The sequence below is a fragment of the Mauremys reevesii genome, linkage group 8 (genome assembly GCF_016161935.1).
Source record: "Mauremys reevesii isolate NIE-2019 linkage group 8, ASM1616193v1, whole genome shotgun sequence".
NCBI lineage: Eukaryota > Metazoa > Chordata > Testudines > Geoemydidae > Mauremys > Mauremys reevesii.
This window is the reverse complement of record NC_052630.1, coordinates 106,654,296-106,676,688: the sequence shown is the minus strand read 5'-3', so window position 1 is coordinate 106,676,688 and position 22,393 is coordinate 106,654,296. Positions and strand designations below refer to the sequence as shown.

Below are 22,393 nucleotides of genomic sequence, written 5' to 3'. Positions count from 1 at the left end.
GGCCAGGAATCGGGGTCCCAGCTTTGGGGGTCACTGGCACCATGTATGGGGGCATTGGTGGTGCCAACCCCACATGTTCAGACACCATGAGACTTTGAATATATGGTCCGTTTCTCTCTCTTTGCCTTCGGGTTCTTGAGCCTTTAGGGTTTTCAAACTTTTCTTTCTCTCACCAGGAGGGCTAGACGCTTACACAAAATCTCCCTCCTGCCCCAGGCCTCCAGCAGGTGGGGGGGGGGGGGTTGAGAAAAAGACCAAATATGGTGAGACTCGCCCTAAAGTTGTGAGAGTTGGCAACACTGCAGTGCAGCTGGGGTTTGACTCAGGTCCTTGGGGATTAAGGAACCTAGGAATATTAATCTTTATTAGAATATGGAAAGTAGTCTTGTCCCTGAAGCTACTGTCTGTCCCTCTGCTTTACGGCAGCTCTTCTTTCTGCCTAGAACCTGCCCAAGCTCCTTCCTGCCACAGTTTTAAAGAAACAGCACACAAACCATCACATATTCCCCCCCTTTTTTTCTGTACAATCTTTAACCAAAACTATAGCAAATGATGGATCCGCACACCCGTCATCACCACACACTCAGCTCTGGTCAGCAGCATGCTTTGGAGAGGCTTTTGTCCAGGGGATTCACTTTGATTAAGAAATCTCAAAAGTGCAGGAGCCTATTTGTGAGATTTCGGACTCTTCTCAGCAGGACTCTCTCCTTTCACTATGTCGGTAGTGCGAGCACCATTGCTGCTATGTTCGTATTACAATTCAACTCTTTCTCAAACTAGCTGAAGATGCTGTCTGTTCTCCACGGAGTACCTTGATCAGACTCAGTCGTGGAGGCTGCTGGAGTGCAGCTAGAATCAATGACAACAGCTGTGATTATATATATTAATAAAGGAAACATATTGAACAATCAGAGCTTCATTTGTTGATCTAAGCTTAGATGAATCTTAGGCTGCCCTCCTCCCCCCTTCCCTCAATCATTGGGGACATGACCACCCTGTCTGTCACTTAGGCCCAGAATTAGGGCCCTACCAAATTCACAGTCCATTTTGGTCAATTTCATGGTCATAAGATTTTTAAAATAATAAATTTCATGATTTTAGGTATTTAAATCTGAACTTTCACGGGATCCTGACCCAAAAAGGAGTTGTGGGGGAATATTGTAGGGGGGGTTGCAGTACTGCTACCCTTATTTCTGCGCTGCTGCTGGCGGGGTGCTGCCTTGAAAGCTGGGCGGCTGGAGAGTGGCAGCTGCTGGCTGGGAGCCCAGCTCTGAAGGCAGAGCCACCGCCAGCAGCAGCGCAGAAGTAAGGATGGCCTGGTGTGGTATTGCCACCCTTCCTTCTGCGCTGCTGCCTGCAGAGCTGGGCCCTCAGTCAGCAGCCGCCACACTCCAGCTGCCCATCCCTGAAGGCAGCCGCACAGAAGTAAGGGTAGCACGGTATGGTATTGCCACCTTGACTTCTGTGCTGCTGCTGGCGGGGTGCTGCCTTCCGAGCTGGGTGCCTGGAGATCAGTGGCTGTTGGCCAGCCGCCCAGCTCGGAAGGCAGCACTGAAGTCAGGGTGGCAATACTGTGACCCCCTAAAATAACCTTGTGATGCCCCTGAAAATCCCTTTCGGGTCAGGACCCCCAATTTGAGAATCGGTGGTCACCCCCATGAAATCTGTATATTATATTGTAAAAGCACACAAAAGACCAGATTTAACGGTGGGACACCAGATTTCACGATCCGTGACGTATTTTTAATGGCCGTGAATTTAGTACAGCCCTACCCATAATGTGGGTATCATTTTTGATCTGGCCCCCTCTGTAGATCTAAATCATGCCAATTCTTTCTGCATTATGCTTCTAAGATACAGCCTTTCCAACCCAGCCACACTGCTAATACCAATGAGTCTCAAACTTTTGTACTGGTGACCCCTTTCACACAGCAAGCCTCTGAGTGCGAAGTCCCCTTATAAATTAAAACACTTTTTTATATATTTAACACCAGTATAAATGCTGGAGGCAAAGCAGGGTTTGGGGTGGAGGCTGACAGCTCATGACCCCCCATGTAATAACCTCACAAACCCCTGTGCGGTCCCGACCCCCAGTTTGAGAAGCCCTGGCTAATACTCATCCAGCCTTTGCTATCCATACACACTGTTAAAACTCTCATCCAGGCCTTCATCGTCTCACAGCTTGACTACCACAATCTCGTCTTCTTTGCCCTTGACAAATGCAGTATTGCCTGGCTCAGATCCATTCAAAATGCTGGTGCAAAAAAACATTTTCCTAGCTAATCACTGACTATTTCATTCCACTCTTTGCCTTCTTCCACAGGGTCCTGCTGCTCCATCACATAAAGTATAAGCTAGTTGTCTTCACATTCAGGGTCCTTCACCCTGCCCGTCATCTCTCAGACACTATTGAGATGTCAACTCCTGCCTCCAATCAGCCAAAAATACCAGCCTTCACCACCTACTCGTTAAATGTTTCAAATGTAACCCACACACCTCCTGGGTATGGTGCTCTGTCCCATCTAGTGGCACCGAGAGAAAAATTAATGAGTCTGCTCTACAGCCTTAGCTAAGGGCTATGTGGCTTTTAGCTCATTCAGTAGAAGCTCATGCATTTACTTCCAGAGGTCCCAGGTTCAATCCCAACAACCGGGGTTTTTTCTGTTTTAAAGTGGGGACAAACAATTGTGCTTCCTTCCTCGTGGGAGGTGCTCCCCACAAATATCCGCAAGGGCTCCTCCAGACTTTCCTTTGCTGTAATGCCTTCGAAAACATGACAAAGGTTGGGAATCTGGTGAGCTCTCCCCCCCTGCCTGTCATGCTGACCAATACTGTCTCACTGTGCTCCTCTGTCTCTCTGTCCCCACTGGTTGCCTCTTGTCTGGTGCTTAGACTGTAAACTCTTTGGAGGAGGGACCATTTTTTCGCTCTGTTTGTACGCATCTAGCACAATGGGGGCCTGATCCATGAATGTTGTTTCTAGGCACTATCACAATACAAAGAATCATTTTGATGATGAAAGAAGAAAGCTTAAGACCTCGTTGGCTATGTCTACACCAGTGGTCTCCAAATGTTTCTGATCGCGCACCCCTATCAGTAAAAAATGTTGAGCACGCACCCCCTGCTGCGCCGGCTCTACCATTTTTGCCGAAGCAAAAAAAAAAAGCCACTCGAACTCTCACCTGAACTGCCGAAGCAAAAAAACCCCAAAACCCTCCTGCCGTGCACCCCCAAGGATCCTCTTGCGCACCCCGTGGGGTGCATACACCCCACTTTGGAGACCACTGTCGTACAGCGGCACTGGTAACTGCCCCCAATGAGCGACAGTAGCCATGGTGATGGGAGATCATCTCCCGCTGATGTAGCGCTGTCCACCCTGGCGCTCCTGTTCATGAAACTGCTGTTGGTCATGGGGTGTTTTTTTCACACCCCTGATTGACAAAAGGGCTAGTGTGGACATAGATATCAAACATAAGGCTCTCAGCCTCATACCTATTGAAGCAAAGATATTTAAAATGAAGATTTCCCTCCGAGGTTGGCAGCATTGTTTGTTCCAGTCCATCAGCTCAGAGGCAGTGGAGCTGGGCTTACTCCAGTGACTGACAAGTGAGTTGGCCAATAGCTCAGCAGAGCTGAGATGGAGTCTATTTCTTGTAGCAAGTTGTACTGTTCGCCGCCAGTCCATTCCCACGGATGTGGTGGGGCCTGACAGTAACATACTTGGAATCAGAACATATTCCAGAGTTTGGAGTTCAGAGCTGGCGGGTGTCAAACAACCATCAACAGCCATTGTCCAGCAAGGGAGCTACAATGCGACGACTCACCTGCATGAGGCCGCACCAGGGGAATTGCTCAGTCTTGCCTGGAGACTCAGCAATGCCCATCAGACAGACCTGGACTTGTGCTCCCCAAGCACATGAGACTGAGAGTATAAAACTGAACACAGGGGCCCAGGCTTGGCCTTTCTCCTTCACCCACCTACTCTGCAAGCACCAAGGACACTCTGAAGACTCCAACTGAGGGGACTGGCCCAGATTTCAAGGGTGAAATCCGTGTACTATGAACTGCAATATCCAGTGGGGTGAGAAACAGTTTAGTCTAGTTGTTGCCCGGTCTAACAGGGTTGAGAGTGTTTATATTTTATTTTATTTTGGTAACTAACTCTGACTTTTTGCCTATCACTTATAATCACTTAAAATCTATCTTTTGTAGTCAAAAATTTGTTTTACTGTTTATCTTTAGCAGCGAGTTTGCCTGAAATGTGTGGCAAATCTGCTCAGGTTTTGCAAAGGCTGGTGTAGTGGTGAACCAATTAATAATCGCACTGCTTGTCTTGAGCAGTGCAAGATGGTATATTCCTGGGGTACAGAGCTGGGAGCTGGGGGCAATTGGGCTGGTGCCTTTCCCAATGATTCATGAGTGGCTCTGGCAGCATTCATGCAATCCAGCTGGGTGTGGGTCTCCACATGCGGTTGTGCTGAGTGATCACAGCACCTGGAGGGGTTGCTGCTGGTCACTAGCAAGGCATTGTGAGAGACAGCCCAGGCTGGAGAGAGTTCAGGAGGCACAGCAGTCCCACGGTCCCAGGCTGCACCCCAGGGATCCCATCACAACCAGAATCTCACTGCTCTTGCAACTGAAAACTTTATTCTGTATTTCCTGTCCTAAACTGTGCTGAGTAAAGCGATTCCTGTAATACAAGACGTGAGGCTGTTAGGTAAACGCACGGTAGTGATAACATGTTAAGGTTAACTCCTTCTAACAGACTGTGAATCCAGTTCACTAATGTGCCTCTTGGAGGTGCAGCACAAGGAGTGAACGAGGGGGACGAGGGAAGCTTTAAGTCACCTTTTGCCGCTCCTAATTTACCCTGGTGGCTGCATCGAGAACGTAGCAGTTGTGAAGGTCGTTCTGATTGGCAGCTTGCTGTGGTCTGCCTATGAGCTGTGTCACGTCCCAAGATCTCCACCGCAGTGGGAGCGATGGATAAGCCCACATGCCCCTGATATGTGCTGGCCCTGCCACCTGCATCAAGCACTGTGTGGGAGCAGCACCAGGCAGAGAAATTCTCCCCTGGCCTCTTGTGGTGCCATTTTAGGTGCACATCTCTGGCCTGGCCTATGGAGCAGAGGGGATGGGATGGAGAGAAGTGGACAGGGATCTAAAAAAAGACCCACATGTATTGACCCGCCTCCCCCCAAGAACTAGCTTTTGTGACGTAAAGGCCACAACCATTTCAGCAAATGCCAAGAGCTGTGATTTGGGTGGGGTGCTCTTTCAGTTAGAGGCGATTGAAACCTTGTAGTGTGCCAGTGCGGACACTGTTCTGCCTGGGTGCACCTCGTTCAGGTGGCTGAGAGAGAGCTGTTGGTGAGCATATAAAAGTGCAGGAGGTTCACAAGATATTTGTAGGGTCTTGGTAATTACAAGCTTGTAGCAAATCACAAGGCACTGGTAATATAGTGAAGACCCACACCAGGGCCTCCTCAGATGCCAGACAGCTCATGTGTCTGATTAGTTAAGCCTTTGTAGAGCATGGACCAGGGAAGACCTTTCTGGTGGGTGACACCTTGTGGATTACTAGTAATTTGTATTACCAGAAGCCCAGTCAGAGTTAAGGCCCCATTATTCTGGGTGTTGGACAAAGAGAACTTGAGACAGTCCCTGCCCCAAAGAGTTTGCAATGCAAGAGACAAGGGACACCAAGGTGACTGGAACAGTGCACTGATCCCAGGGTGCACCTGTTCGAAGGCTGGCCCTTTAAGGGTGCTGGGCTCAGCCTCCCCTAGCTGCTTCCCAGGTGGCAGCCCCCTGATTGACTCACGAAGTATGAGGGGACGTTAGTTCAGGGAGGCTAAAGGGAGAGCTCCCAGGCAGGGATGCCCGCACTGAGCAGGAGCCTGCTCCTGGCAAGTCTCACTTGGAACTAAGGGCTGTACTAGGCTGCTAGGAACAGCCAACGAAGACGGCCTGGGGGGGAACTGCACCAAAGGAGGAAGGACAACGTGACCCAGGGCCTGGACTGAAGAGCTATTAGGTGCGATCTTCAAGGAGGACTGTGGAGACCTGACACCAGGGGCTGTGACTTGGCTGCAGGGAACTTGCTTTTGAGAAACTGCTCATTAGGTTAATAAACTGGCTCTAGGAAGGGGAAAGTATCTTGAAGGCACCTGTTGAGTGGCGTCTTGACTGAAGAGGAGGATGCTGCATTGGGTGAGCCCCTACTCTGCTGACTATACTCGCTAACGACACAATTTGGCGGTTTAATTTTATTTGTCTTTTGTTTACTAATAACACCTCTGAATAAATCATTAACCAGTGACCTTCCTAGCCGTTACCATAAGGCAGTTTACCCTGGGCACCACCATAGCAGTGGATCTCGAGGAGTACAGGGTCGTGGCTACACAGATATGTGGTATGCCCTCCCCCAATGAAAGGGTAGTTTGGAAGAGTCCTGTTAGTTGCCCAGATTCTCCAGAGACTGCGGATAATATGGAAATATACATGGGTGCCATTTTGAATGCCCTGTAAGACTCACATCAGAAACTAGAACTGAGTAACACTGACCCTAATGCTAATCAAAAAAATCATAGACTATCAGGGTTGGAAGGGACCTCAGGAGGTATCTAGTCCAACCCCCTGCTCAAAGCAGGACCAACCCCAGCTAAAATCATCCCAGCCAGGGCTTTGTCAAGCCGGGCCTTAAAAACCTGTAAGGATGCCGGGTGTTGGTTACTTTCCTTGCTGTTGTCTCTGGGGCGCTAGTATCTGGCTGATTCCCCAACTTACAGCATGTTTTAGTGACAACCGTACAACACAATCCTCATAACTTGATATGCATTAATGACACACATATTTAGATAGAACAGGGGGTTTCGGCAGTTCATAACCTTTCCCCTGATACCTCACCTGGCCTGCTTTATATGGAAGATCACAACTATACACGGATAAGGACGGGGGGGCTACAAGACACTCCCCTGAGGTACAGTATGTCACACTGGTCAGAAGTCACCCTGTCTCAGGGAATCTTTAATGACAAGAAGAGGCTGGGAGCTCGTTATCCAGAAGATGGAGCCTGCAGTAGCACAGAGTTGCCTGCCGCTGGCTGGGAAATTGACTCAGTACTGATCCAGAAGGAACAGTGCTGCCTGCCAAGGATCAGCTCTGCTTCATGCTGTTCTTCCCTGGCTCTCTGTGCACTTTTGGGGGTTGACCAAAGTGTCCTGAGGTGAATCACTGTTACCTGCTTATGACATGAGGGAGTCTCGGGAAAACTCTCCTGAAGCTACCAGCTGCAGGCAACACACGCGCTCCACACGGGGCCATCACAAGCCCTGCTCTTTCCCACTGCAGGCTAGCAATTTGCACTCGAGTGCCCAGTCCCTTGTCTTCTGGGCATCAATCCGCTGCCTGTGTGGAAGCAGTGCACCTCTGTTTACTGTCTTCACCTCTGTTCAACACTCTCCTTCGCACAAGGCTCTTGGACACATCTACCATAAAACCGAACAGAAATTTATTTGACAAAGCTTGAGCTAAAGCTTCAAGTAAAAGCCAGTAAAAGGATTTGGAGACAATGTTGCAGGTAAAAGAAAAACCTAAAATGCAATCTAGAGCCTGTACTTAAGAAGTTCCATTCTAGCCTAATAAAGTATTTCTCACCCACTGATCGATCCAGTCCAGAGAGCTGGGATCCACTTTTCGCAAAACACTCCCTTGGCAGGGCGTTGCCTCTGTAATGGATAACATCTTGTGCCTTCTCCTCTTCTCTCAGGTAATCCCAGGCTCTGCGTCTCTTTTCATCACCAGGGCATTTCGTTAACTTCGGCTCAGCCCTGAGGCTATTCAGCGCCTTTCCTTGGGCTTCTCTGCCTGAAGATGCTCGCTCAGGCCTGCATCTGGTCCAGACTGTAAACACAGGGTTGGGCTGGGTCAAAAGATCTGGATTGTTCTTACTCTTCGTGAAGTTAACTCTGAGACCTGATCCGCCTCACGTGACACGCTTCATCTCCAGCAGCTTTGGAACAGAATTTTCCACATGTCTCGTAAAATATTTCCCATGCAAACAGCTTCCCATAACCATGACAATCTGCTAGTTCTTAGCTTTTGGCAGAGACCACACTTGACCGTCCGCTACGGTGAGGTATCGAGAAACTGGTGAGACATACGTGTAATGTGCCTGCTGGGCACCTCTGGACATCCCTGTGTCACAGTCTCTCATCCAGGGACTGACCTACCCAACTCTAATTAAGCTTTGAGATCTTACAGGCTCACAGCATAACACCATATGACCTCATTTAAAAAAGCAAGGTCTTTAAAGCTGCTTATGCTGAATGTCTTATAATACACATGTGGAGTAATCACTATTTTCTATTTAACAAGTTAATAATGTGCCAGCCCAAATCCTTCAGTTACTAACACCACTGGAGGGACTCATTAACCAACTTGAACACATACTAGGGGAATACTAATATTCACAATATACATTTTTATATTCATGTTGGTGTTTCTTGTATCCATGACTCAGTTAATATATTGGTTTAAACATTTGCTGGCAGATGATTTTCTCTTTCTCTAAAGATTTATACTGTGCACATCACCAGAGTAGCACCCTGGTAATGCTAATGATGGCTTGTCATCATGCACAGCTACTTCTGGCTGTCAGTGGAGGGCTGTTTTGAAGGGAAAGCAATGCACTCAGCCCTCCTGAGTGCCTCATGTTGCTCAACAGTGACCCCTTCAGGAGTAACACTAATGATTCCCACCCAGTTCTCTTTGGCCAGAAGTTTGGGGGCTGCCTGCAACACATGGCTACGGGGGTAGTGGGTGAAATAGTACAGAGGTTTTGAATGGTATAGAGTTTCTCTGGCCCAGTGAGTACAATCACCCCAGAAAAAAAAAGACAAGAAATCCCAAAAGCAATTGAACATAACATAAGAGTGGCCATACTGGGTCAGACCAAAAGGTCCATCTAGCCCAGTATCCTGTCTGCTGACAGCGGCCAATGCCAGGTGCCCCAGAGGGAATGAACAGAACAGGGAATCACTGAGTGATCCATCCTCTGTCGCCCATTCCTAATTGAAAGATATTTGTCAGACAACCCAATAAACATCATTATCTTTTTCCCCTCCTCTTCATCAGGGTGGTCTGGTCTGAGAACTTTCTCACCCCCTCTGTTTTTCTAGGCTCTCCTTGCCCAGTAATAAAAATGTACAGACTCAGCGGGGATTTGTTTTAGCTACCTATGTGCTGACTCAGTTCAAAAACAATCAGTTCAGTGGGTACTTGAGAGCCGGAATCAGAACCATGTTTCCAGTTGAAGTGAGGAGGCAGCTTGTGGTACTATGAGAAAGACCATGTATGGGGAGACTTGAGTGGGTACAGCAATGGCTGCTACCATGACTAGGTTTCTATGGCACTGCAAGGTTTCTCTGTCAGGAAAAATACCATTTCACCCAACACTCGGGGTAGGTGTTGCCAGGAACTGAATAATGTGAGTGAAATGAATTCTAAGTTGGAAGTGGAAGAGGCAGAGAAGATCAACACAAGAAGCTCAGCTTATCCCGATGAATTCCCTCCTAGGACTGAGGAAGTTGAGGATGCGGTGAAGACACTGAAGAGCAATAAACCTCCCAGAGTGGGCAACACACCCGCAGAGCTAATTAAAAGTGGTGGCAAGGCACTCATCTCGGCATACCGCAAACTTTGTCAATGTGATTTGGGAGTCTGGAAGATGGCTCAGGACCTGGACATAATCACTGATGGTTCCTCTTTCATAGAATATAAAAATAAGATACGCTCTAGGAATTATTTTGGGGAATTCTATGGCCTGTGTTATATGTGAGGTCAGACTAGATGATCACAATGGTCCCTTCTGGCCTTGGACTCTAAGAAAGTGTCTATTTCTGGAAATTACCACTCAATCTCATTGACACATCGTAGCAAAATACTGTCACCCGTCAACCCTCAAGCGAATTATTCCCAAGATAGAGAACTTTCTGACCAAAGAACAAGCTGGGTTTAGACCCACAAGAGGGACAGTGGAGGAATAATTCAGTCTGCAGGTGCTATGCACGAAGGTGCTGGAGAACAATAGGAGGTGCTCCATGTCGTCGTGGATTTTGTGAAAGCATTTGACAGCATATGGCACAAACCTCGTTAGGCAATCCTGCAGCGGGCAGTAGATGGTGTCACTGTAATAAGGCTGAACATCTCTATGGGAGTGCGATAGCTTTGGGGGTTGGGGGGTGAGCACAGTTGGTTTGACTTTAGGGTAGGTGTCAGACAGGGCTGCTTGCTCTCACTGACCCTCTTCAATTGTTATCTTGAAGGCATCCTAAGAAGAGACGCTGATGGAAGCCTACATGAAGGTGTGTACCTGTCAACGGACGAACAATTATTCATCTGTGCTTCGCCAATGATACTGACCTGACTGGATCATTGCAAGAAGAGGTGCAACAATTTCTAGAGAGAGTAGTGGTGGAAGCAAAGAAGTCAGGTCAAAAGGCATCACACGAAAAAGCAGACCATGATCACGTTTAAGACCGTTGAAAAGGCAAAGGTATTCCTGCACAGATCTGAAAAGGCACTGGAGTGTGTTGAGTGCTTCAAATACCAGGGTAGTATGACTACCAGGTATGCTAAATAACATTTAGAGATCAGGCATAGAAAGGGACTCGTGACACCCAGACACATTTAGAGAAGCAACGGTATTACCAGCAAGTGTAAAATGAAATTGCTGCAGTCTCTTGTCTTCAGCTTCTTGCTATATGCCTCAGAGACACAGACGTTAAAGAAACAGGACACTAGGAAGCTTTTTGCCTTCGAATTGAAATGCTCCAGGCAATTGCTGCCCGTTAGTTATAGTTCACACAAATTTACTGCATAACTGGAGTGATACCTGTTATTGAGACAATCAGACAAAGACAACTTGAATGTGTGGGACACATGGGTTGGATGAGTGGAGGAAGATTGCCGAAGCAAGCTTGGCAGAGACTGGTGCCAGGGGTAGAGGGCACCCACGGTGAATGCGGTTCAGCAAAATGGCTGCCTGGCTGTGATGCAGGATGGTGCACTTCTTAAGTCTGTGTGAGGACCACAAAATGTGCAGGAAGATTTCTGGCCAATGACTCATGTGCTGAGCTTACTGTTCATTGTGACTTGACTCTGTGGTGCTTTGCACTAGGAGAGAATGTACGTAGCTAAGTGTTTAAATCAAGACGAGGAGTCTTGGTAAAATATCTGCTCTAGTTCATCTGCAGATTTTTGGGTTCAATTCAGGAATCATTGGGTGAAATTCCTGTGCTATGCAGGAAGCCTGTGCCAGACTAGGTGAACATAACAATCTCCCCTGAATGTACAATGTAGAAAAAACATCTACAATAAAGTGTCAAACCAACAGGCCCTCGCTTCAAAAAGTCCAGTGTCTACCAGTACTAAAGGGTACAATGAAATGCAAAACAATACAGAACTAACGGTGTGGTTGGTGGTTTTATGGACTATCGCACTTAGGAGGCGCACACAGTACACTGGTAAACCCCAGCATACGAACAATGATGAAAATATACAGGTGGCTGATGGAAGAGACACATTGGCTTGTCCAGGCCATCACCCAGGGACCAGTACCTAATATTTTCTAGTGTCCAATCTCGTTTATTTCGGAGAGTCCCAAGTAACAGGGCTTCCCCCATTCTCATTGGGAGGCCATTCCACAGACACGTACATCTCTCCGTGAGGAAATGTTTTGCGATGGCAACATGATTTTTCTTTTCCTTAATTTTACCCCATTACTCCTAGTTACACTCCCTGGGTCCCACAACATAATTCCTGTCCCTTTTCAGGGTTTGCACCTTTCGTATCTGTAGATGGTTTCCTTGTTACTTCCTCCTCCTCTCTTAGCAAAACTGGGTGTATTTAGCACTTAGCTCCTTTTTATTTGTTGGTCTGTTTCTTTAAGACCCATGTGATTTGGGAGCTGCAGACGCAGAAGCATCACGTCGTGGAGCAGGGCCGAGCGTCCCGCCTTGCATGGCAATGGAGAGACCACAGCTGGTAGATTGCAGTCGAGGATGGGCACCACATTAGCTGCAAGGTACTGACCTGTGGCAAGTAGTTCAGAGAAGAGCAACCCAAGCAATCAGGGGCTGGCGAGTTGGAGGGATTAGGAAAGATTAAAGGAGCTACCTCTGTCTACTTTGGGTAAGGGATGCCTCTGCATGAACACAAAAGCTTCCCACGTATGTATGGAGGGTGTAAGCACAGAAGAGGGAGAGGAAAGATTAGGGTGACACACTGAGGCATAGCTAAAAGGAACAGGATAAATCTGAGCAAAGGAAAATTTAGGATGAATATCTGGGGAAACTTCTTAACAGTGCGATGTCTTTGGTTGTGGGATTGTCTCCCCAGAGAAGTGTCAGAGCCCTATGGCTTGATACTTTTAAAACTAGACTGAATAAAGCACAATGAAATGTCCTGTCAGGGCCAATTCTATATTGGGCCAAGCAAGCTAGATTAGAGGTTGAGGTTCTGCTATGTCTTCTCCCACTCTAACTCCTGTGAATCAGGCCCTAGAGGGAGACAATCAGTGATTTCTACTGATTAAAAAAAATAAAATAAAGCCTTTTTTAATCTGCAGTATATAAAATAAAAACCCTTTATTCATATTGTACATTCCAGGCTACCTTTTTATCTTGACATTCTAATACCATCCAGGAAAAAAAAAAAGATTAACCCTTATGGTTTATATTTTCACCATGAATCCTGGTAAAAAAGATATTATACCATTGGGTGTAGTTTATTCTTTATATTTTAATGGCTATAGCAAAAATACTGCTTAAGTAAAAAAAAGCTGAATACTTTTTATAGCTATGTTGTCATAGGAAAGCTGTGTTTCAAAGTGAGGGTATCATCGGCTCTGAAATGGGACTTTTTAAAGTGTAAAAAACCCCACCCCACCAAAATCTCTTTGCCAGTATTTTAACTAATAGGCTTTCAGCATATAAAGGACTGGCTCTGACGCCTCGTCAGGCCACCCAATACTGAGCGACTCCACACGTGTCTCGAACTTCTAAGTGTAAATGGAAAAAACATCTACAATAAAGTGTTTTTCCTGGAGGAACAAACCTCTGATACAGCAAGTCTCCCCAAGCACAACCACACCTGTTGGAAGGTGGAGGGTCAGTTTTGCATGTAGGATTTTAACTTAAAATACCTTTGGCGTGAAATCATATGAAATGGAGCTGGCTGAAAAATGGAACTTCTGTCCTACAGGAAATGCTGAGATTTTTAAATGTGCTTTCATCCTGAATCAGAATAAAAAGTCAAAATAAGACTGTTTTGCAAAATGAAATATTTCGTTTTCATAAAGTTGAAATGTTTTGTTTAAACATTGTATTTTAAAGTCAAAATGAAGTCATGAGGAAACATATTGATGTTACCAAAACTACATGTTCTGATAATTGTCTGTTAAAACGTTTGACAAGCAATATGTTCAAGACATGTTTTATTTTGTTGAATCTGCATTTTCTGATGGGAAAACTGTTCCACTGGAAAATTTTCAGCCAGCTTTAATATGGAATCTTTGGGATTCATGATTTGTTCTGGTTCAGACAGTGTGCTCAGTGCTCCACAGAACACAGGGTTTGAACTGCTTTCCACTTATACCACAAGAACAAAGGAATTGCAGGGCAAACAAAGGCCAATGTGCTATGTCGCAATGAATTGCCAGGCTGGGGTCAGGTCCATATCCCAGGGAGTCCAGTATCCTGTCTCTGACAGTGACCAACTCCACTTGGTTCAGTGTAAGGTGCACGAAATCCACAGCAGTAGATGTGGGATCAGCTGGTCCCCTTGAAGGTCCCCGCTGCATCTCTAAGGGTTAGATGCTGCCTAAGTTGGTTTATCCCTCCCAATGTTTTGGTTAACATGAGCTACTGTAACTCTGGCGATACTTTTTATCCGTATAAAGATCCAATCTCCTTTTGGGTCTTTCCTAAATGATTGGTCTCAATGACATCCTGTGGCAATGAGTTCCTCAGTCTCATTACTCACTGTGCGAAGAAATAGTTCCTTTTATCAGTTTTGAATGTGACACCTCTCCATGAAATTGAACATCCCCTTGGGATGAGAGAGGGAGAACAGGAGACACTGACATCAGTGGAGTTACTCCTGATTCATGCTGGTGCAAAGGGGATGAGAATCAGTTCCTCCCTGCCTCTGTCTCCTCCTTGCTCTGCCCCCCCCCCCATCTTATCTATTCTTATTTGCTTTCCCGGTTTTAAACCTTGTTTTTATTCTCTCTTTTTCTGCCTCTGTCTTTCTCCCCCAGCGTCAGCACTCTCCCATTTCCTCTCTCACTCTCTCTCTCTGCCCTCTTTTCCCTTTTCTTTCTCCCTGTCACGGGTTTCTCTCACTGCTGCAGCACCTCCTGCTGGCTGTCACGGGAATTAGCTCCGCTAGCCAGTGCGCCCTCTCCTGGTGGTGCCTCACCCGTCGTCATCACCATCTGCAGACGCACCTCAGTCCAACTGCTGCAGTGTCCTCTGCCCACGGCCGTGTCACTGTTTGTGTTTTCCCCCTTCCAGGGCTGCGTGGGGCAGGAAGTATCTCAGTTCTAGAGTCTAGACACTTCCCCAGTGGTGAGTGGGAGACCTGGGCCCACCCTCTACTCTGGGTCCCGGCCCAGGGATCCTGTAGCTAGCAGCCTCCGGCTGTTGTGTATTTGGTTGTCATGGTTTTTGTTCCTATGGCAACAGAGTTAGATTATTAGGGGATAGCCCAGCCGGTTTCGGCCGGTTGGGTGAGCTCTGTGTCTGTAAATAAAATGGTGGTTTTGTTAGCTGTCGGCTGTCTGGCCTCAAGTGATTTCTTCCTAAACCGGCTGCCCCCACGGATACAACACCTGCTACCTCTCCTTAACTTCTCACCAGTGCTGCTTCCATTCCCTGGGCCATTTCCCTTGGGCCCCAACCCCTTCTTCACCCTCTCCAGGGCCTCGAGACTGCACGGCCCAGCAGCCAGCCAGGAGCTCGCACACTCTCTAGCCCCCTAGTCCTTGCTCCCAGCTGTCCTGTCTGAGCTGAGCCCTCTAGGAACCCAGTCCTCTCCCTAGGGCTCCCTGCAGCAACTGACAGCCTCTGCCCCGGCAGCTCTTTTTATAGGGGTTACTGGGCCCTGATTGGTTGCATCTCACAGCCTCTCTCAGATTGGCTGCTCCGTGCGCAGCCTCCCTAGGCTGCTTTTAACCCCTTCTCTGCCAGTGTGGGGCAGATGCCCCATCACACTCCCCATCTCCCCCTCAGCCCCCTCCCTGGATTTTGCTCTCTCTTTGTCTCTTCTGCACTCCACCCCGGCATCTGCCCTTCCCTGCCCACCCCCTGGCACTTACCAGAAGGACCTGCATTGGGAGGGTCTGGCTGGTCCCTCTGTGTGGCTCCCGTGCACCTGTGAAAGCAGAGCCGCGGCACCTATTGGCAGGGAGGCTGCTGCTTCAAGACAACAGGGAAAGAATCTGGGTGGGGGTCTTAAAAGGAGCTCCCAGCTCCTCTCCAGCTTCAGCCCCCATGAGGGAGTGCTTCAGTATCGGGCCATACTTGTGGCAACTTCACTGCTCCTTCCCTCCAACCTCTGCTGGTGCCTCTTGGTGCTCCAGCCACTCCTGTCCCTCCCTCTCTCCTGGGCACAGACCAGAGATGGGGAAGGGACACTCTTTTCTGCCTGCCCAAAGCTCCCTTGGATTTTTTTAACAACCCCCCCCCCACACACACACACACTGCTCCCAACACCAGGTTTGCAGGCTTAGTGGTGCCCAAAGTCAAGTGTAGCTGGGACCTCAGTGAGGCAGGTTCTCGCCACCGCCCCAGGGGCGCTGCCCCTAAGGCTGGAAGAGTCTGGCCTGAATCAAGCTGAGTATCCCTCTAAAACCAAGAAGAGAATAAGTGGGCAAGGGCGAGAGAGCCATCCTCTCCGGCCTGGCTGGCTCTCTGCGTAAAGCTGGCCCTTCTCCCTGTGAAGGACCCTGGCTTATGTTCTTGAAGAAGTCCTGTATGAAATGCCAGACCTCCCCTAAACACTGTCACTCTGGAGATGCTGGCTGCCATCCAGGAACATAGCTGAGTCCACAAAAATTCATCACCCTTGTGACCCAGGTCTGAACTAAGAGACAGGTCCCCCCCCGCTGAAGAGGCCAGTGTAGTAATGTGCTACCTTATCTTGAGTGTCACTGACTTTGGTCTATTTAATTTTCCCTTTGATTTTAATATAGATTTATTGAAAGTTTCAGTTATCAAAACAAACTGCAGTGGCAAATTGGTGTTCTTCTGCAGCCATACAAGCACCTATAAAGCTGCCAGTGTCTGAAATAAATGGTGCTATATGGGAGGTCAGTTATTGCAATAGAAATTCCCTTGGGATTTGCACTGTGCAGTTTAATATTTTTCTTATTACCCTCTTTCTTTACTGATATTTATGCCTTTCTCTTTAAATTTAAAACAACATACAGCCATCTGCCAAAACAAGATGCTGTTATAAAGTCACCTCTGATAAACCTGTGAATAAGCGTTCTCCCCTGAAAGCCCTGGCAAATCTTGACAGGTCTCCCTTAAAAAACAACAACAGTGGAACAGGGACAGAGAGACTGAGAAAGGAATTTTTCTTCCTACAAAGTTTGCACGAGAGAGACCAGCTCCTTGGTTGGTGCTTTCCAGATGACTTGTCATTTTAAGGGATCCCCGCAAAGACCTACCCTTCTTAATTCTGCCCTGTTGGGATGTTGTGTGTCCCCAACTGGCTGTCCTGAGGTCCTATAAGACATGCACAGGCACCTTCCAAAAATCTCCCCCATGTGTAGTCCCAGCAAGAGTCAGACATTTAAAAGATACATAATTGGGGTATTTGTTCATAGATTCCAAGACTAGTAAGGACCCTTGTGATCATCTAGTCTGACCTCCTGTATATAACACCAGCCTCAATCAAGATCATGGCTTGTGCTAGGGGCTGTACAAAAACATAATAACAGACCGTGTCCCCGCTCCAAAGGGCTTACAATCCAGACAAGACGGACAGGGTGGGAGAAAGGGAGAACTGAGGCACAGAAAGATTAAGTGATTTACCCAAGGTCACACAGGAAGTATGGGACAAAGCTGGAAACCAAAGCCCGGTCTCTCCCGTTGCAGTCTAGTGCTGTATTCCAGGACCATCCTTCCTTGGTGGGACATGCTTGGGTCTTCCTGAAGAAACACGAGTAGGCTGGCAGCAGGTTCTGAAAAACAACAGGGCTTGCTAGGAATAAACAGATAATGCCAAAGTGAAGAGCCAGCTTAGCTGGTAATTGCAATGAAGTGCTATGCCCTAGTGCATTGAATCATCCCCAGCATCCTCAGCTGTCAGTCACATTTGGTCACCCTGGCTTGTGATGCCAGGACAGAGCATTTCTGGATCTTGCCCCTGCTGGTCATGGATGACAGTGGTTGCCAAGTGCTCCAGCTCTTGAAAAGCTCCGCTGCTTGAGCCAAGGAGATGCATCACATGAAGATGCTACGAGTGGCTTACACTCTGTTTGTTCCTCTCTTTGGCAGTCCCTGGTAAGCCACCTGGGACAATATGCTATGGGCTTCCAGTCACCCCCAGGGAACTGGGGTCACACACTACAGCTACCTGCTGCTTCTCTAGGGCCTCTTCTTAAGAGATTGGTCATAAGGACATAAGAACGGCCAGACTGGGTCAGACCAATGGTCCATCCAGCCCAGTACCCTGTCTGACAACAGTGGCAAATGCCAGGTGCCCCAGAGGGAATGAACAGAACAGGGACTCATCCAGTGATCCATCCCCTGTCGCCCATTCCCAGCTTCTGGCAAACAGAGGCCAGGGACACCATCCCTGCCCATCCTGGCTAATAGCCACTGATGGATCTATCCTCCATGAATGAGAATGTTTCCAGGCACAAGGGAATCCCCAGGTAGTGACCAGCTGGCATTGGCTTCAGTATGCCTACCCCAGCATAAAACCGGTATAACCGAGTGGAGAATCAGGACTGTCATAACTAGGTCTAAGTTGGGTGATTCTGTATGGATAGAAAAGAGTCTTATTGCTTGTAACCATTGACCTCTGAGGTCACAAAGCCAGGGTGGGTTGTCGGTGGTACCAACATGCACAAGGTAATCTCCTGTGGATCGCTGAAGCATAAGGCATCTGTTGATCATCTGTAATGGAGGTGTGGGGAGAATGTTTTGAAAGATGACTTGAGTGAAATAAATCAGTTTTATTTAGGACTTTTCATGGGCTATGGAGCCTTTGCTGCTTGTTTGCTTAGAGATAGGCCTGAGCTGCGAATCTAGGACCCAAATCCAAATTTTCCAGAATCTGGAAGGTGTTTGGAGTAGGGGTTTGGTTCAGGCCCATTTCAAAATCCAATAGCTGGAGTCTGAAACTAGACAAATTCAGGCTAGAAATGAGGCTCAGCTTTTTAACAGGGAGGGTAATTAACCATTGGAACAACTCGCCTAGGCCCAGGATGGATTCGCCATCACATGGAGTCTGTAACTGGAGGGCAGCGATCTTGCTAATATAAATGCACTAGCTCAACTGAAGGTTATGAGTTTGATGCAGGAATCACTGGCTGAAATTCTAGAGCCTCTGTAAGGCAGGCGGTCAGATGAGATGACCATAAGTGTCCCTCTGGCCTTATAATGTATTAATCTGGTTTTGGGTTTGCCCCTGTTCTGATCCAAGTTCCATTTTATCTCAATCACCAGAGCAGAGTGTGAAAAATCAGATATTAAAGTTTTGTTCTGTCATCTAGATTTAAACTAGTCAGAGATCCAGTAACCTCTTTATTAGGGACTGCAGCTGTTTCTGAGTAGGTCTGCTTTAAAAAACGTGCGCACACACACACATACTTAAAAAAAGAAAGAAATGAATTGAAAATCCCTCTGAATTTGGAGGAAAAGAAGCAACACAACTTGGCAAAATTTCTGGCAGATTTTGCAAGTCCGTAGTAATAATTCAGCAGAGAAGAGAAAACCAGTAGACTAGAAGCATCAGTGTTAACAAGTCAGTGACACACGTGCTGCCAGATTGTCTGGCTTGGTGACAGTTGCTAGCATCCCCATTATTGGAAAAATATTGCAGGTGTGTTTCCGTGCATCTCTGCAGTTTATTACTTCAGGTCACCAATGTTTCCTGTTATGGCATTCGGCTTCTGGGGACGAGGAGGTGCCAAATGGCTTGCCAGCCCCATGTCTTGTTTTACTGAGGAGACTGTCAGCCCGTGCATCTCCAAAGCATCTAATGCACTTTTGGGTGATAGAAATCACAACTAAATTACAGATCTGTTTCATGTAGCCAGATGCGCGGATTGAACAGGGGCTGGCCAGGCCTCTGCATGATCTTTTGCGTAATTATAAGTCAATTAATCTGTGTGTTGGGTGAGTTTTCATCTCGCTCTGTTGCTCTGCTGCTCTCTTTAACCTATCTGTCTTGCACGGTCATTCTTATTTCCATTCCTGGCTTTCCCTTGCATGTCCTCTCTTTCCCTCCCTCCTTATTGATTTCTCCTTTCCCCCTCTCGTCCTTGTCAGGGTCCCAATTTCCACCCCCTAACAGAAGGTGACGAGCTCCCGTTGACTCCAGTGGGATCTAGGTTATTCTGTCACTTTGCCCCCTTTGAAATGATGTGTGCCCCGCTCGGGTGGACTGGAGCAGGGTCAGTTTGCAAGGAGCCCTTCCCGGCACAGCCAGCTAGGAGAGAGAGAGAATTAGAGTCTCCCTGTACTCTGGTGTGCTAGGGGAGCTGACGCCTAGTGTGACGGCCATCCTCTTGGCCGTCACACCGGGGGCTGAACTGCGGACCTCCAGAGCGAAAAACGTTCATAACTACAGCTTGTGCTAACGAGCGAAGCCTCTGTAGCTGGGGCTGTTACATCTGAAATCCTTCGTGTATGGGGCACTGAGGGCGACCTGTGACACACGCTCCTCACTGCCTGTTGTACCACTCGGCCCCATGGAGGCTATGTGTGGGGCCAGGTGTGGGGCTCCTGCAATGGTCGTGCTGGGCGAAACACCTGTTAAAGACTCCCTCTGATCCAGGTGTTAATGCCGTCTCCCAGCTCAGACAGCGGGAACCTCTCCCTCAGTCCCCAACAGCGGGCCGTCAGTTTCCCATTTGCTGTCTTTGGGTGAAACTCACTTCTGGGCAAAGGGCCTTGCCACTGAAGTCCCACCTACGCCACGTGGCCAAGCACCACTGAAGTCCCGCTAGTGCCAGAATCAGGACTTAAGCAGTGCCCGGCTCTTGTGCTGAGCCTCTTGATGGGGTGAAGATCACCTTCTCCCCAGCCTCCTCCCTCCCCCGAGCTGGATATCTGTGCATCTGCTAATGCTCTCTTCGTGTTTCTGGTAACGCCTCCTCTTGTCCTCCTCGTTCTCCACTTCTTACCGTTCAACTCCCGACACCGCTTGTATGAAAAGCCCTGCCCATTAGCTCGCCTGACACTGCCAGGTGAGAAATGAGCCTGCAATGCCACGTCCCCCCCTTCACACCTGCCCCCACTTTACCCAGACGTCTCACAGAGCTTTCAGCCTCACTGGATAGGCACATGGAGGAGGGAAGAGCGGAGCTGAGGTTTGGGAGAACGTTGTTGTGAATCAAAGTAATTTCCTTCAATACCATGCTAAACGGGGGGTGGGAACTGTAAAAAGGCAGGAACCTGTGTGAACAAGGTCAAATTAAATCACATTTCCAGGCTGGGGAAATTACTTTTGCCTGCAGCAAGAGAGAACGGCGCGTGGCATGAATGAAGGAGATGAGGCTGATGCCATCGGGCTTGCTGCACTCATATCCAGTTAATGCAAGATGGATGGAATTTGTAATTAGCCCATTGAAATATGTCTGTGTGGCACACCAGCTGAGTGGTTTGTACTGACGGGATGTGCAGAAGAAGGAGCAAATGAGACCTGGTTTCCAACCAATCACTCCAGACTGGGTGCAATTCGTGTCTGTGTCAATGGTCCTGCTTCTGCGGCTCACAGCTTTTCAACAGCGTCACCTCCGCAGTGGCAGGGAGTAACCAGGGAAGCTTTCACCACCAAGACAACAGTAGCCTGACCTTGCTCCTTTTCATGTCAGCGGGAGCAGGATTAGACCCTGCATTAGCTCAAGTTTCCTAAAATAGCACCCTCATTTTCACAGCTTAATTAACGCCCCCACCACCAAACCTAAGCCTGCTTCATGGTGACACTAAACTGGGAGGAGCAGTCGATGCGCTGGAGGATAGGGATAGGATACAGAGGGACCTAGACAAATTAGAGGATTGGGCCAAAAGAAACCTGATGAGGTTCAACAAGGACAAGTGCAGAGTCCTGCACTTAGGATGGAAGAATCCCATGCACTGCTACAGACTAGGGACCGAGTGGCTAGGCAGCAGTTCTGCAGAAAAGGACCTAGGGGTTACAGTGGACGAGAAGCTGGATATGAGTTGACAGCGTGCCCTTGTTGCCAAGAAGGCTAACGGCATTTTGGGCTGTATAAGTAGGGGCATTGCCAGCAGATCAAGGGACGTGATCATTCCCCTCTATTTGACATTGGTGAGGCCTCATCTGGAGTCCTGTGTCCAGTTTTGGGCCCCACACTACAAGAAGGATGTGGAAAAATTGGAAAGAGTCCAGCGGAGGGCAACAAAAATGATTAGGGGGCTGGAGCACATGACTTATGAGGAGAGGCTGAGGGAACTGGGATTGTTTAGTCTGCAGAAGAGAAGAATGAGGGGGGATTTGATAGCTGCTTTCAACTACCTGAAAGGAGATTCCAAAGAGGATGGATCTAGACTGTTGTCAGTGGTACCAGATGACAGAACAAGGAGTAATGGTCTCAAGTTGCAGTGGGGGAGGTCTAGGTTGGATATTAGGAAAAACTTTTTCACTAGGAGTGTGGCGAAGCATTGGAATGGGTTCCCTAGGGAGGTGGTGGAATCTCCTTCCTGAGAGGTTTTTAAGGTCAGGCTTGACAAAGCCTTGGCTGGGATGATTTAGTTGGGGATTGGTCCTGCTTTGAGCAGGGGGTTGGACTAGATACCTCCTGAGGTCCCTTCCAACCCTGATATTCTATGATTCTATGACAGGGAATGCAGAGAGAGAGCAATGTTATTTCTTCAATGGAGGTGCTCATAGACTCTGGTGGGTACGGTAAGTATCTGGATGGGGGATGGATGGAACACTCTTGAAGCCTAGAAGCAGTTTGTCTCTCCGTATACACATCTAATAAATCACCTGGTGTTTTACAAATCATGATGGGTCTTGCACAATTGCTGATGAGTTCACAAGCGAAATACAAAAACAGGTTACTGTAGGTACAGTGTATCTTAGCAAGACCATTTGATAATTCAGCTCCACTGCCACTAGAGGT

The 22,393-nt window shown here is 48.0% G+C and overlaps 1 protein-coding gene and 1 long non-coding RNA gene across 19 annotated transcripts in view; both read right to left on the bottom strand.

Moving 5' to 3' along the window:
• ERI3 (ERI1 exoribonuclease family member 3) overlaps positions 1 to 15,101 on the bottom strand; it is a 235,536-nt gene extending 220,435 nt beyond the window's left edge. For 12 of the 18 annotated variants that reach the window (XM_039485179.1, XM_039485181.1, XM_039485173.1 and 9 more), the window contains exons 1-2: positions 14,047 to 14,164; positions 7,660 to 7,905 (exon numbers count right to left, since the gene is read on the bottom strand). In XM_039485179.1, the coding sequence (XP_039341113.1) occupies positions 7,660 to 7,905; positions 14,047 to 14,149 (349 nt within the window). In that variant the 5' untranslated portion in view covers positions 14,150 to 14,164. Of the gene's footprint in view, positions 1 to 7,659; positions 7,906 to 13,207; positions 13,299 to 14,046; positions 14,173 to 14,484; positions 14,739 to 14,921 lie in introns of those variants that run through there. The other 6 variants (XM_039485189.1, XM_039485175.1, XM_039485191.1 and 3 more) reach the window with 6 other exon arrangements.
• Positions 15,102 to 15,397: 296 nt separating this feature from the next.
• Positions 15,398 to 18,049, bottom strand: LOC120370448. The gene is made up of 3 exons (XR_005583740.1): positions 17,987 to 18,049; positions 17,106 to 17,254; positions 15,398 to 15,479 (listed from the first exon to the last, which is right to left on the bottom strand). It is a non-coding gene; the product is annotated as an uncharacterized LOC120370448 (long non-coding RNA).
• Between the last annotated feature and the right edge of the window lie 4,344 nt (positions 18,050 to 22,393).